At 45.0% G+C, this 15,830-nt stretch overlaps 1 protein-coding gene across 1 annotated transcript in view; it reads right to left on the minus strand.

The window, feature by feature from the left end:
• LOC144764134 (potassium channel subfamily T member 2-like) overlaps positions 1-15,830 on the minus strand; it is a gene marked incomplete at its 5' end in the record, with an annotated part of 1,271,238 nt that overhangs the window by 290,086 nt on the left and 965,322 nt on the right. The window contains one exon of the mRNA XM_078650285.1: positions 5,250-5,469. Within this exon, the coding sequence (XP_078506411.1) occupies positions 5,250-5,469 (220 nt within the window). The remainder of the gene's footprint in view (positions 1-5,249; positions 5,470-15,830) is intronic.

Here is a 15,830-nt window from a genome sequence, read left to right on the forward strand (position 1 = left end):
TGGAGTACCGGAGGGGTCCGAAGGGTCTGACCCGAGGGCTTATCTTGTTAACTTATTACAAAAGGCCTTCCCAGATCTAGCCGACTGGGACTGGGACTCCCAAATCCAGCGGGCACAATGCCTACCTTTAGTCCAAAGAAACAAAGAGAGCAAATTTCCTCGTCCTTTCCTTATCTGTTTCGGTAATTTTTTATTAAGACAGGCCGCTTGGCAAAAAGCGTGTCCTAATTGGCCTATAGCCATAGAGAATCTCTCCCTTTTTGTTCGCTCGGATCTAAGTCAAGCCACCATGGATAGACGATGGCAATTGCGTAAATTAATTGACCCATTTAAATCTATTGGAGGGCAAGTTTTCCTTCAGGAACCTGCCCGCCTTAAGGTTATTAAAGGTGGCCATACTTATTTTTTTACTGATATAAAAGAAGCTGAGCTGGCGTTATCTAATCTAACCTGAACCTGGCGTTAGTTATATTAATTAGAGAGACTGAACTATTAGGCTAATATTGGAGATATTGCAGATAAGGGGGATTGAGACCTAATTTTTGGGGGATTAGGATTTTTATCTCTTTTTCTTTTTTCCCTTTTTTCTCTCTTTTCTTTTTCTCTCTATCTCTCTCCTTAAGTAGTGTCTAGAATTTTTGGTCAAGTGGGGGTGGGGCTTGCAACAGGCGCACCACTTTAGGCGCTGCCTCTACAGCGGCAGCAGGCAGAGCAGAGGCTGAAGGGTGGTCTCTCCACTAGGTGGGTGGGTGGGAGACGGGGGGTGGAGGGGGAGGGTCTCAGTTCTCTGTAGGGGGTTCGGGGGATAAAATTGTAAAAAAATGTATTTTCAATTTGATAGGGAGACATGCGATAAAGGGAAATAAAAGCACGAACGAAGATACATAGCTTTTGGTTGTTCAGGAACAGAAAAATTCCACTTGGTTAACTGTCCTTTTTGTTTTTTTCTCTGAATGTATAAATTAAGATGCTTAGCTTGGAACGTTGCGGGGTTAAACAGTAAAAGCAAGAGACGCTTAGTCTCGGAAGAGTTAAGATTGCATAACCCATATTTCGCTTTATTATCTGAAACACACATCGCTTATAAAGATAAAAAATTGCTAGGTCACTTGGGGCTTCTATTAGAGGTGTCGCTATCCTTTAAGATAAACGACTTAGGGCGGAAACTATGAAAACTGCTTGCGATAAGGATGGCAGATGGGCTATTCCCCAGTTAAGTATTGAAAATCAGAAATACGTTTTATGTGTGGTTTATGGTTCAAATAAGGACGAACCTAAGGTTTTTGACCATCTGAATGTAGAACTTTTGAATTGGGAGGGGGAGCTCATCATAATGGGTGATTTTAGCTGCATTATGGATTACAAACAAGATACTACCAGGCACGCAAGTTTTCAATGAATGCGCAAAACTAGGACTGCCATTCTAGATATCTGCTGTATCCATAATATTAAAGATGCTTGGTGCCATATACATTCAAACACTCCTGGGCACACATATTACTCCGCGCCTCACAAATCATGTTCTCGTTTGGATATGGCTCTAGCCAATGATAATTTACTTAACACTAGCTCTATGTAGGTCTGTCCCGAATCTCTTCGCACCATAATCCGATAATGCTGATATTTTCTTCTCCACATAATCGACCTTGTCTTAGATCATTCTCCTTTCCAAGACATCTAGTATCAGATTCTGTTTTTATAACTGAACTTAAAATCCACCTTAATAACTTTATTGAATTTAACCAGCACTCCACCACATGTACCATTGTCTGGGACGCCTGTAAAGCAAGTATTCGGGGGTTTACACAGGACTATGTGTTCAGACAAAATGCGGAACGTCGTAAAATGAACGAATCACTAATTTCTAGTATTGCTGAACAAGAAACACTGCTTGCTACAGCTTTACGGCTAAATCCATCTGCAGTAGCTGAAATAAGTTGGAAATTAGGGCAACTAACAGCAGATACGAAGGCAAAACTTTTCCCAAAAAATAGTGCCAACTTACATAAATTTAGAATAGCGCAATACGAGGGAGGGGACAAAATCGGCAAAATCCTGGCCTATAAGGTTACAGAGGTTAGAGCTAGCACTCTGATTAATAACATTCGATGATATGCTATATGATCAGCCGAATGATATTCTAGAACAATTTGTGAACTTTTACAGCTCCTTGTAAACTCCGGAGTCTTCACCACGTGTTGACTCAATAAAAGAATATCTGGATGAGAATGCGCTAAATATTGGTAATCTCTCAGAAATGGACCAACTTTTCGAAGATATTACCGGACTAGAGCTTAGTCAGGCTATTGCTTCTCTACCTGCTGGGAAGGCCGCAGGATAAGATACTATTCCTATCGAGATATATAAAATCTGTTTAGAGGAACTGTCACCTCTATTACTGCAAGTCATACAATCCATTCGGGTAACTGGAAAAGCTCCCAATTCATGGAACAGGGCTAAAATATTTTTTTTTCTTAAAAAGGGCAAACCAAAGGATAGGGGGTCATACAGACCCATCTCTCTGATTAACACAGACGCAAAAATATTTGCGAAAATTTTAGCAACTAGGTTGGCTCCCCTTATGCCTAAAATAGTTAACCCGCAACAGCATGGGTTTGTGATTGGGAGGGATACCACCACTCACGTTAATATGGCCATAACGGCGTTTGATGTTGCAGGGACGGAATCCACCCCACTCGGTATGATCTTGCTGGATGCCGAAAAGGCTTTCGAGCGAGTGGGATGGGATGGGATGGGATTATCTCTGGTGTGTCATGACAAAGATGGGGCTCGGGGGCAATTTGTAAAGGGGATACGGGCGCTGAACGATAATCCTACAGCTTGTATTAGTTATGGAGGGTTGACCTCCCCAGATTTCACCATCTTACGTGGCACCCGCCAAGGTTGTCCCCTATCACCTCTAATATTTGCCCTTTCTTTGGAACCTGTTCTCCAGGTACAACCCCGAATTGTGCCTTTTAGATCTGGCTCACAGGCACTGAAAATTACGGCCAATGCCGACGATATTGCCATTTATTCTTCTGATGGTATAGAGGCTTTACAAGGGATTACTATAGAGGCTTGTAAATTTGGAAAAGTTTCTGGCTACAAGCTTAATATAAATAAAACTCAAATTGTAGCCAATTATGTACCAACGACGGTGGTTCCAGAGATTTATAAACTCGCCACTTATCTTGGCGTAAAGATCACTTCCAAAATAAAAGAAATGAATCATATTAATTACAATGAGCTAATTAGATCTACTACTCTGTTACTAAAAAAATGGCATAGACTCCCCTTGAATTTAATTGGTAGAATCAACTTAATCAAAATGAAGGTTTTACCTAAATTTCTTTATTTATTCCGTTCAATCCCATTAGCTCCGAATAACTTTCTTTTTAAGCAATTAGATGGAATCTTCAGCAGCTTCATATGGGGATTTCGAAACGCGCGAAGATCGTTGGCATTGTTAAAAAACAGCTTGGATAAGTGTGGTCTCAACTTCCCTGATATCAAATTATACTTCTGGGCCTCGTTTGTTAAGCGTCTCCACTCTTTATACAATAGTAAAGACCTGTTTTTTTTCATTTATTTATGTTAAAATCTGATTCAATTATGTTTTTGCTTCGAGTCAACGACCCCAACTATTTCAAGAGGGTGAAATTTAAGACTGCAAAGGATGCAATCAAGATTTGGTCCAATATATTAGTATTTTGTAAGACTACTTTTTACCACCCGAAATTACGGCTTTTGGGTAATCCGGGCTTACCTGGGGTTTTTAATGACGGTATGGCCCTTAGATGGTCTGCTCAAGGTATCAATGTTTTGGGTGACCTGTATGGTGCACTTGAGTTTTTAGATTTCCACACACTGAAAATATTGTACGACCTGCCGGAAACAATGAGATTTAAATATATACAGATACACGACTTTTTGATACGGGAAAATAAAATGTATGAAATCTTATTTGGAATTGGAATTTGGAATTGTCTATATACATCCAAAAATAAGTCGACTATAAGTGAAGCTTACAGGTGTCTTAGTGCTTTTAAAACGGATGATTGTTTAAAATTAGCAGAGAAATGGAGCAGTAAAACGGGTTTAAATATAACACCCAAGCAGATATCTAGCGCTTTTTCTAATATTAATAATTCCGTCCGATCATCAAGTCTAAGGTTGCAACAGTTTAGAACTACATGTATGTTGTATTATACACCGGAAAAGATTTCCAAGTGTCCCTTAATAACACTTATGGCGATCGTACTAAATGCCCCAAATGCCAAGCTGTAGCAGCAGATCTGGAACTTATGTTGTTTTCTTGCCCAGTTTTAAAGGAATTTTGGGCAGAATTACATAAAGTTTTTTTAATTAAGGAGATCCATCTACCAACTATTACTGCTTTAACAGTACTAATGGATATACATACTGCCTCTCTGCCTCGGCCAGCACTTGTAACGATTCTTTTCTCATGTGCAAAATTAACACTAGCCAGAGCCTGGATTTCCCCTAAAACTCCTAACATTGGAGACTGGTGGTTACTAGTAAACGAAATTTACTCTATGGAGCTGGCTTTGGCAAAACTCAGAGGTGCCCGGTCATTAAGAAAACTCGGAAAGATTTGTGGTGACTTTATCTAACTACTTTATTTACTACTCTCTCTTTGAAATGGGTTTTCAAGCAAACTAACACTCGCAACACTTCTGCCACTTGATCTCTAGTTTGTATAAAATGAATCATGATTTTTGTGTTCTATCTGCGTAGTAAGTGGAATATGAAATATGTTATCGAAATAACTTATATTTACTTTGTAAACTTTAGCTTTCTTTATTGTATATGTATTGTATGTTTTCCTATCAATTTGTCAATAAAAAAAAATAGTAAAAAAAAAAAAAGAAATGCAATTGAAAACCAAACGTTACTGGGCCATTATAGTTAGGAAACAACATTGAAAAAACCTTAGAAATTTACTGAAAAAAACAAAGGTCACAGGGACATTATAGTTAGGCTCACATTTCACTCATACAAAACCAGGGAAATTCAGCAGTTATAGTTAGCTGAGCTAACTATAACTTATGCCCCAGCAATGCACTTCTTATGACCTAACATATAACATCACTCATGACATGGTCAGTGACCTCACTGGTGACATCACTGATGACATCACTGATAACAAGTAAAGCTCTCTTTAAGCTGGTTAGAAGAGATGTGTGAATGTTTCTGTGTCCTACAGTATTCCAGATTTCCCTTACTCAAAGGATGCAGTTATCTCCTCGTCTGACTGGTTAGCCTCGTCCTCCGACTGGTCGCTTAGGAGGTCGAAGGTAGAGTTAGGCAGAGCGTCCACTACTTCCAGGACTGGGGCGATGCTGTGCCGCCGCTCCCTTCCAGACTCCATGGGGGGGCTCAATGTGCTGCCTTCCACACTGTCGGGGCTGCTTCCAGAGTCATGCAGATCCATGGCCACTGTGCCTGCAGTGTAGGGAGTTAGAAAAGATGATAGTTAGAAAGATGTGCTACTGAGAAAGCCAATACATTGGAAGGACACACAGAGCCCAACCCCTTTATGAACAGCTCAGTTTGCCTTGGCACCACCATGGGTGAATCAGTAAAAGGGAGAAATCAAAATCAAGTTTTATGATATAACCTTCTTGGCAAAGATAGCCTTGGGTCCCAAATCAAGAAAGGACATGTGTTCTGGTGCACTGTTGACCATACACACTTCTCTGTTTTCAGATGATCAATTACTTTATATTACAGAACTAATCAAAGTTTCATAAGTTTATTGTTCAATCTGTCCATTTTGTGTATCCAAAATAATGACATAGTATTGCATGATATACAGTGTGCTACATTACCACCAAACCATTTTGCGGTGTGCTCTTAATCAAATGAAGTAGAAAATATTGAAGCCAAAGTGTTGCATGGTAGTAACTAGTTAATGGAAGAAGGATTGCACCCAGCCTCCATGAACCAAATCCTTCTGATTTACTAGATGGCATCTTTATGAGTTGCCTTGTGCCGATTTGTAGGCATCCTCTGGGCCTCTGCAGCGGTCCGTGGCTTGCGGCATAAGTGAGCTGGTACAGAGAGGACCAGACCATTCATCTTCCTCCCGCCCCCAATGAAGGGCACATGCCAAAATGCATTGGGGCACCAGACCAACTTAGCACGCTATATATATTGAAACCCTATGGGCATGATTTACAAAGGTACATTTACAGGCGTAGATCTGCAGACATATAGATCTGTTCCTACACCTAGGTGTGACTTTCCAATTATTTGTTATTCAGAAGAACCAAGTGAAGATTTACACCAAGGGGTAGACATTAGATTCTTGTCCTCCTCAATGGAGGGGGTGAAGTCTCCTATAACTGAATTTAGAAGTGTAAAGTTACTGTTAGTAACTTTATACCTGTTTATGGAGATCTCTGTCACTGGGGAAGAGCTGTCCCTATAGGAAAATACAGGGAAATTTAATATAATAGTACTATTTAAAAAAGTATTATTAACTTAATCTAAATTAGAAATATAAAACAAATAATAGTAACCATGTACTACATAAAGAACAACATTCAACACATTACCTCCTAAACCTAACTTTCTTTGTTTTACATTTGAAATTAATTTAAATATATTCCACAAATTTCTTTAAAAAAACAATATTATATTCATACATAGTGACAGAGAATTAATTTAATTTATGTTTCATTTTTTCCTAAGGAGTGTTAAGTTTTATAGCCTGCCTTAATTGTTTTTTTATGAGAGTGCAGTACCACTGTTGGCCATGTGCTGTGCTTGATTAACTCCATGGCTCGGCTGGAGGGCATTTGAGCCTATTTTAGCACTATTAGGACTGTAGCTGAATTAGAGGAGTATTTGTGAGTTACAATTGTTTTCTTCCTGTGTGGGATTTTTATTAGTGGTAGTTCGGTCTGGACTGTTCCCATGAGGCACAGGGTCAAAACTGATTTGCATATGGCCATGTCTGAACTGGTGTGGCTTGGTGAGCAAAATAACGATGGATTAAACCCAGATCTGTGACTGGGGGTGAAGGTTTTTCCATTGTGCAACATTCAGTCCATCATCTTGTGTGTTTTGCATTTTTATTAGTATGTCACATTTATAACTAAATCCCATACTTACCTCAGTAGAGACAAATATCAGGTTTAAAATATTAGAAAACATACATTTCCAGAAAGAAATATTGTGATTAAAAAATACTGTGGTATAGGATATATTTGTTTAAATAATGTTGTTTTACAAATATTGTTGTTTTAAATATCTTTTTCAGTAACATAGGGCCTGATTAGGATATTGAGTGGATCATCACCGACAGGTTGTCGGTGGCGGTAAGCCTGACAACGAGGATAGAGGTCCGACCTCCGCATTACAATGCGGTCAGTCGGACGATGGCGGTTGAAGGGACAGAATGACACCTCCGGTAGGCTCAAGGAGCTCGTCAGGGGGTTGGTCGGGCCGTAATCCCTACAATGGGGGCGGTGCTTGTGCAGGCACCGCTGTAGGGATTACGATATCCCTTTCCAACATCCTTTTCATGGGGGTACCACCACCATGGAAAGGCTGTTAAAAAGGGGCTTTGGGGCCCGTAGCAGGGCCCCCAGTCCCCTTTAGGCCTCCGCAATTTAGCCTGAGGGGCACATGTGGTAACCCCCAAACATCCATGCACATGGTGCCTGGCACACGATGCATGGATGTTCAAAAACATCCCTTTTTCTATTGCGACTTGTGCTGCTGCCATTTTCTGGGCTGCTGCACAAGCCACAATGGAAAATGGGATGTTTACGACCGCCTGCTCATCGGTCGTATCGAAATTGGGCTGTCGGGTCAGCCGACTCCTTGTCGGACAGTCTCGAGCCCGGACCGATCATCTGACCGCCATCATAATGAGGCCCATAGTTGTAAAAAATAATGTGTTTTAATATTTTAATGCATTTAGTTAATATATTAATTATAGGTGTTAATATTGTTGCTATAATTGCTATTAATTGTATAAAATATAGTTGGTAATTTTTTTGTCATTGTAAGTGATTTAGTATTTTTTTAAATGTTTTTGTAGCACATTGTTTGGTTTGTAGGGGGATAGGGTGGGGTATTATTTAAATTAGAAATATTTTTAATTTAAAGGGAATTTGTTATTGTTCATTCTTTAAAAGATTATTAAATATGTACAATATTTACATGATTTATTGTTATTGTGATGTAGGTTATGTTTTTGTAGCACTTTGCTGGGTTTGTAGGGCTTTAGGGTGGGAAGTTAATTAAGTTCTAAATAATTAAAAATAATTACAATTACTGTTAGTTTTTAATTGCTAATGAATTATTTATTAATTGCTGATTATGTAAATTGTTTAATACTGATTTATTTAAGTTGTATTTTAGTTGCAGGTTGCTGGGTTTATTCAGGAATAGGGTGGGAATTTAAAATGACATGTATTTTAATGTAAATATATTTTTTACATGAAATATTATTTGGTTATTGATTGTGTAAATTACCTAATGCATTAAATATAGTGTAACTGCTCGGGGGCGCTAGAGGGCGCCAAGCAAGATGGCCGCATTTGCGTGAGGCTCTTGCAGTTTGGGCAGGAATCCTGTTATAATCCTCGCCATCCTGGCACCTAGACACAGCAAGCATGGCCACATGAGCAGTGGAGGCAGACAACGATCGGCTAAAGCCCCAAAAACGGAACATCTGCATACCTGAAGCTGATTACTGTGCAGTGGCAGGCCCCCACGGCTGCGCTCTTCAAAATGGCGGCGGGACAGATCGTCTGAGGAGTCGGTGAAGGAACGAGTGCAGACAGCGGAGATCGGTTGCGAGCTGCGGGGCGCCTGTCGGGGGAAACGGACCCTGGGAGAGCACTGCGGGGTGGCGGACCCCCTCCATTTTACAGGGGCTAAACCTGTGTGCCTCCATCCTGCTGCGCCGCGCTCCCACAGTCCGCTGTATGAAGCTGCGGCTGGAGGCTGCTGGGGTTGTGCCGTGAGGCGGAGAGGCGGCGCGAGCTGTGCACGGAGGGAGACACTGCCTGCGGACCTGGGGTAAGAGCGCTGGCAAGGCGACTCCACTGCTGATCGCGGAGTGTTAGACAGGAGGGAGCTCTCCTGCAGATGCCCGTCCGCGGCACCCTGACCCCGCTGACTGCTGATCCTCCCTGCCGCCGCTCCTCGCTGGAGACTGGGAGGAACCCTGCCCGCGGCTACAACTGAGGCTGCACTGGAAGGAGACGTGCACGGCGAACGGGGAGGAAGCGGATGCCTGGCCCACGATAGTGGCGCGGAGAGGGCCTCGGCCCTGATAACGCGGCCCGCCGACCGCCCCGCATATCGCCACAAAGACACAGAGGGGGGTCTGTGAGCCTACGGTGCCCCACGCTACTGGCCCTGAGCTGAACACAAACCGTGGCCCCATCCACCTGAGTACACTGCAGCCCTTCAACTGGGCCTGAACAGGCTTATATGCCCTTCTTTCAAAACGGGGAGCGCGGTCTGACCTGCAGCCCTCTTCTCAATCAACACTGAGACTCTTGCTCACCGGCACGCGCTGATCTGGTCCCGGCGCTGTGCCGGCCTCGTAGTGAGACACCTCTGACACAATTGAGATAACCCGGTGCTGTGGGGAGACGGGGAGTCCGTGGCGGGTTGCAACACACTACTACAATTGCATAGCCTCTTGAGCCCCGGCCCTTGGGTGTGAGACCTTCACCCTGCCTGCACAGCTGAGCATATACGTCGTGCTCTGCTCGGGGGGCGCGGTGGTTAGTCTATCGTACACTGTCTGTATCCTGCGGTGCTGCTCATCTGCCACTACCCGAGTGAGAGGCATCCATATGACAGGCGACCCGAGGAGGAAAAACGAAAACCAAAAGCTGTGGGCCTGGGTGGAGGTGCCTGGGATACCGTGCCATTGGAGTCCACCTGCTCTCCCCTTGAACGTCCTAATAGCGCTCTCGCCCTCGCCCGTGGCTGAAGTGGTGTGCCACCCAGGGAGAAGTCACGGAACCCCTAAGACTCCGCTGAATCGCCGATCCTCCCGCCAGACCACGATGGGGAAAACGGACGGCAAGCAGCCAAAACTTACATTCGACACTCGGAAGACTCCCCGTTCCCAGACGGAGCAAGAAGACGACCATGCCGAAACTTCAACCACATCCACGGTGGATTTAAAAGAGCTGCTACTAGTGATGCAATCGAGCCTGACGTCCATCGAATCGAAAATGAACTCCATGTCAGCCAGAATGGACGGATTGACTCACAGGGTAGAAAAGCACGATTACCGCTTGACCGAGGCAGAAAGGCGCATATCGGACTTGGAGTACTCGTCCAACGCCACAAACACCCGCACACTCGAAATGGACAGAGTGTTGAAGGTGATAGCTGCCAAAAGTGAGGAGCTGGAACCGCGTTCAAGGCGGAGCAACCTTCGTCTCTTGGGAATACCAGAATCCACGGCTACTGGTAGAATGGAGGCATATGTGGAACGCTTGCTCATAGCACTGTTTGGTAGGGAGGCATTCTTAACGGTCTTCGTGGTCGCAAGGGTGCATCGCTCGCTGGCGAGCTACCCCCAACCCCCCCCCCCCGGGGTTCCCCGCGTCCCATAATAGCTCAAATGTTAAATTACCGCGACAGAGACACAGTCCTTTGACTATCGACATTCTGCATGAGAGAACGGAGGTCTCCATCCACCCGGACTTCACCATGGCGGTACAAGAACAGTGGCACAAATTTCTTCCGGTTAAGAAAAAACTTCAACAACTAAACATTCCCTACACCATGCTGTTCCCAGCCCGCTTGAAAGTGACCTCCCAGGGAAATAACATTTTTTCACCAACCCACAACACGCCCAGGACTTTATAAAGGCTCTGCCCAATCCGCCCGAGGGCCACCACTCCCCTGCCAGATGAGAGGAAGACAACGGAGGAGCATCGGACATTGAGTAATGGACCTCATCGCCATGTGCTATTTGACCTTGGCATCAGCGGGAGGCACCTGTCTGACAGACTATTACGCTCCAAGCTGGGGCTGCATGGCCCGTTACCCTATAGAAGACAATAATCGCACCTCCCATTGTGATGGGCTGCAGAATCCGCCAAGGAGCGACATATGGGGTTCAGACATGGGCTCCTCAACCCAGCAACAACCTTAAGCACCCTGAGAGCTGTCATGCGATCTCACATTGTGACCTTTTATATTGATCAGACAACTCCAGACCTGCGAAAAGCACCAAATACAATGAAAGAATGGAACTAAGAAACTATGCCCGAACACAGGGCCGGACTGGGAAACAAAACCGATCCTGGCAAAGTGCTCGGCCAGCCGCCGAGCTCTTTGCCAGGGCCGGTTTCCGGCCCCCAGGAGCCCAAAACCGGCCCCCACCCGTGCGGCGCACTGAGGGATTGCCCGGTGCCCGCTACGGCCAGTCCGGGCCTGCCCGAACACCCTCGCTACAGCGAGGAGCACCTGGTTGCCCTCTGGCCACCGCCCACCATGTGAACCCTATTACCTGACTTTGAGCAAACTGACTGTAATGTTAACCCACTGTCCCCCGTTGGGACTGGGAATGGTGGGGAAGTTAGGGAGGGGGGAGGTACCAAACACAGCAAGTTGGGGATGCTGCTGTGGGAGGGGAGAGGGATCAAGGGATTGTTTTTTTAGGTATTTGCTATTGCGGCACTGTCACAACTCCTCTTGATGTAGAGTTTGCATATCATCATACACACTGTAGAACATACCAACTTATTCTACATGTATGACAAACTCCTGCCCTAGAACACTCTAATACAACTTCTTAACATGGAATGTGCGAGGCCTAGGTGACCCCCGTAGCCAACGTCATATCCTTGCATATCTCGATCACCACAATGTTCACTGTGCTATGCTGCAGGAAACACACCTGTCCCCTAGCTCACGCCCCACTCTCGCCACTCGATGGGCTAGTCACAGAGGATTCTCTTGCTACTTCTCATAGAAGAGAAGTGTGGCTCAGGGGTTAGAGGCGGCAGACCCGGAATCTGAGATCGGTCCTGGACCAGGGTTCAATTCCCCGCCCCGGCGGGTCTTGGGCTAAAAATTCCACTGACTCGATAATTCTCACCCCGGTGCCTCCTCGACTCACGGGTTCACACTCTGCGACTCTGGGCAACAGCTTGCTTAATCTCCACAACGGCCCCTCGTGGCGGGATGCCTGACTTTCACCTTGTGGATACCCTGCTATCTCACAGGGGAATATCAGGAAGGGTTCCCTAAGCAAGCGCCGGGACACCTGCTTTGTGGGTAGCTGTGCGCTATATAAGCTCAACTACATTTACATATGCCCGGGGCACCTGTATACTGGTGAAACGTATGCTCCCATACACCCCCATTGGTTACTATGCTGACCCACAGGGAAGATGCAACATAATGTCGGGGAGGCTATCTACACAATCTATTACACTGGTGTCCTGCTATAGTCCGAACTCGGACGACGCGGAGTTTTTTCGGGTGCTGTGGAAAAAATACAAGATGTGGGCTTCACACATTTACTTTGGGGAGGCGACTTTAATGTTACGATTAACTCTATCTTGGATAGGTGACACCCACAGACACACCATTACACAGCTGAGCAAGTAGTCCTTAAGAACATGGTTGAGGAATGCGACCTTGTAGACCCCAGGAGGACTCACCATCCACGGACACATCAGGGCTCCTGCTACTCTACTGCCAATGCTTCCTGGTCGTGCATAGATTACTGGCTGATCAGTAGGGGACTAACGACTTGGACATCACATGCATCTTACCTGCCCCGAAATACTCGGACCACTCCCCCACAATAGTAACCCTCACCCCACCAAAGGAGGAACCCCCACACCTATCCTGGCGCCTCAATCCACAGTCCCTACTTGACCCCGTCTTTAAGGATGAAATAGAACAAGAGATAACAGATTTCTTTCTCCGCAACAATGGATCTGTCCCTCAATATTCTACAATTTGGGAAGTGTTTAAAGTCACCATACGCGGCATCTGCCTGGCAAGGAGTGTTAAAAGATATCCGCAACACGCTCAACAAATTAGAATTGGACATAAAGCAAACAGAGTTAGATATCCAAACCACACCCTCTCCCACACTGCAGGCGTGCCTACGCTCATTGCTCATTGCTTATCAAGAAACAGCAGAACGTGAATGCAAATTTAGGGGAAAATATCATGTAGCCCGAAGGTATGGGGAGGGAGAAAGACCGTGGCGGGCATTGGCCTCCTTTATCCAACCTCCACGCTTCACCAACACTGTTCTAGACATTGAAGATGAGGACGGCTTCACGCACAGGAACTCATCGGATATACTTGCTGCGTTTAAACAATTTTATATACAGTTGTATACTACCCACTGCCAGACCCCGGTAGACTTCGAATCATTTTTTTAAAACACCGCCATAAAGCCTGGTTGGGAAATGGCCAAAGAGAGTTCGTTTTAGCAAACCACGAGGATGAAGAAATCATATCCGCTATTATGCAACTACAATCTGGCAAGGCTCTGGGCCAGATGGCCTACCAGCAGAATTGTATAAATTATACCGGCACCTGTTTATTCCGGTGCTGAGACACGTGTTCGAAGAGGCCCGTGAAACTGGCATTCTGCCCCAGACAATGCGCGAGGCGCTCATTATATCCTTACCTAAACCTGGCAAACCGCATACGCACCTAGACTCATATAGGCCCCTGTCTCTGATCAACGTGGATGCTAAAATCTTTGCCAAACTAATCGCTAACCGTATTAGCCCCCTTATGCCGGTGTTGGTCCTTCCAGACCGATCGGGATTTGTTCCAACTAGGAGCACAGCCCACAATTTGAGAGCCCTGTTCGCACTACTACACGACATAAACCCTGATGAGGATGCAGCGGCAATATTCCTCGATGCCACTAAGGCATTTGATTCCCTTGAGAGGGACTATCTTTCTTTCATCTTGGTGTGCATGGTGTCCCCCCCCATTTCTGGCCTGGATTAATCTACTATACACAGGACTTCGCGCCACCGTGATGATCAATGGCCTACGTTCTTCCTCCTTCCCTTATACTTTAGCTGTGCACAGGCACATTATGCTGCATACTGGATGAAACCCCCACCCTTCATGCCTCACCTGGCAATAGAAGATGTGTACATGAACCCCATCCCCAGTACTGCCTATATTAGTGCCCCTGCGGTCCCCAGACACCTTGCCTCTACCACCATTCAGTGCACTGTCAGGGCATGGCATGACCTTGCCAGGGCAACTCAATGCACACTAATGTATTCCCCGCTCCTGCCCCTTTCCGGACAGCAGGATCTCCCAGTCATGCAGGAAGGCCGCTGCCGCCGACTGTATGGTAAACTTTCCATTTACACTTGGGGACAACTATATACTAGTGGGAAATTTAGTACAAGCAACACATTTTTTAAAGACGTGAACCCCACCCCTCTAGAGCGCTTCTACTACATTAGATTTCGACAGGATGTGAAAGCCATCACTCCCACCTTCCCCCTCGAACCCCAAGTGATGCCCTCACTACATGCACTATTGCAACGGGAAGCCCCTGCACATGTGCTCTCACTCATATATCGCACTGTAAAAACCCACAGGGAATATGATTTACCATCGGCTTATACTAGATGGGAGGAGGAACTCGGTCACCCCATTACTGAGGAACAGTAGGCGTACTGCTGTAAACAGACAGGAGAAATCTCCGCAAGTAGTAGGTTTAGAATCATACATTATAAATATGTCCACCGCTTATATTATACACCAGCGCGAATGTACAGATTGAAGATCTGTGAAAACGATCATTGTGACCGCTGCGGGAGAGAAGGGGCTGACTTTAGACAGCTGGCCTGAGATTGCCCACCTATACAGCACTATTGGGTTGCGGTATTTGCTGCGCTAGACCTCATGACAGGCCTACATATCCCTACAGATCCCCTCACTGCCCTGTTAGGTTACACAAAATGCGCAAATACACCTCCCTGGCGCTGCTACTTGCTAAAAGAAGAATCGCCTGTAAATGTGGTAGAGGGAGAGCACCGAAGTTTAAGGACTGGCTCCAGGACCTTATTTACTGTCAAGAACAACTACATACATGATTGATTGGATTGATTGATTGATATATGCAGACCTTCAACCCCCCTCATCACGCCCAAAAGACATATGGGGCCCCCTACAAACCTATTTACTGGAACATGCCACCGACTCTGAAGCGGAAGCATCATAAAGGGCGTTCATCGCCCCCTGTCAGAGTTTATCATCAGGACCCGCACACACCGCATATTGGAGTGCAAGGGACAACACAGGACGCTACCTACTACTCTATGAGATGGAACACTCCATCACCATGGACAATCCTCTCAAGAGTACAGTGCATCAGTGGAACTTTTCATCACCCATGACTTTGTTAACTGTTAATGTTTGATACTATATTCATACAGGGATAATTCTGCCTTTACAGATAAATGCTCCATCCAAGGCGGCCAGCCCGGAAGGTTTATAGGCGGCTTGCTGTGTACTCCCCTATCCCCCATTTTTAAACCGCAAGCTGCACATTTACATCATCGCATTGCGGCCCGATTGCGGTTGTAGGCATTACTGTTGCTTAAACTGGAGTGGGAATAGCATATCTAGTCTTTCTGGAGTCAAATGCTTTTCCTAATGTTGGTGAAATAAAATGTATATTATTTTTTGCTTATTTTGTATATTTAATATTGTTGATTTTTTTTTAAATATTATTTTCAGTAAATGTGTGTTTTTGAGTTTTTATATTTTACTATTTTATATATTGGCAAAATTAATTAATATATTTT

This window comes from Lissotriton helveticus, chromosome 1_1 (genome assembly GCF_964261635.1).
Source record: "Lissotriton helveticus chromosome 1_1, aLisHel1.1, whole genome shotgun sequence".
NCBI classification, from domain to species: domain Eukaryota; kingdom Metazoa; phylum Chordata; class Amphibia; order Caudata; family Salamandridae; genus Lissotriton; species Lissotriton helveticus.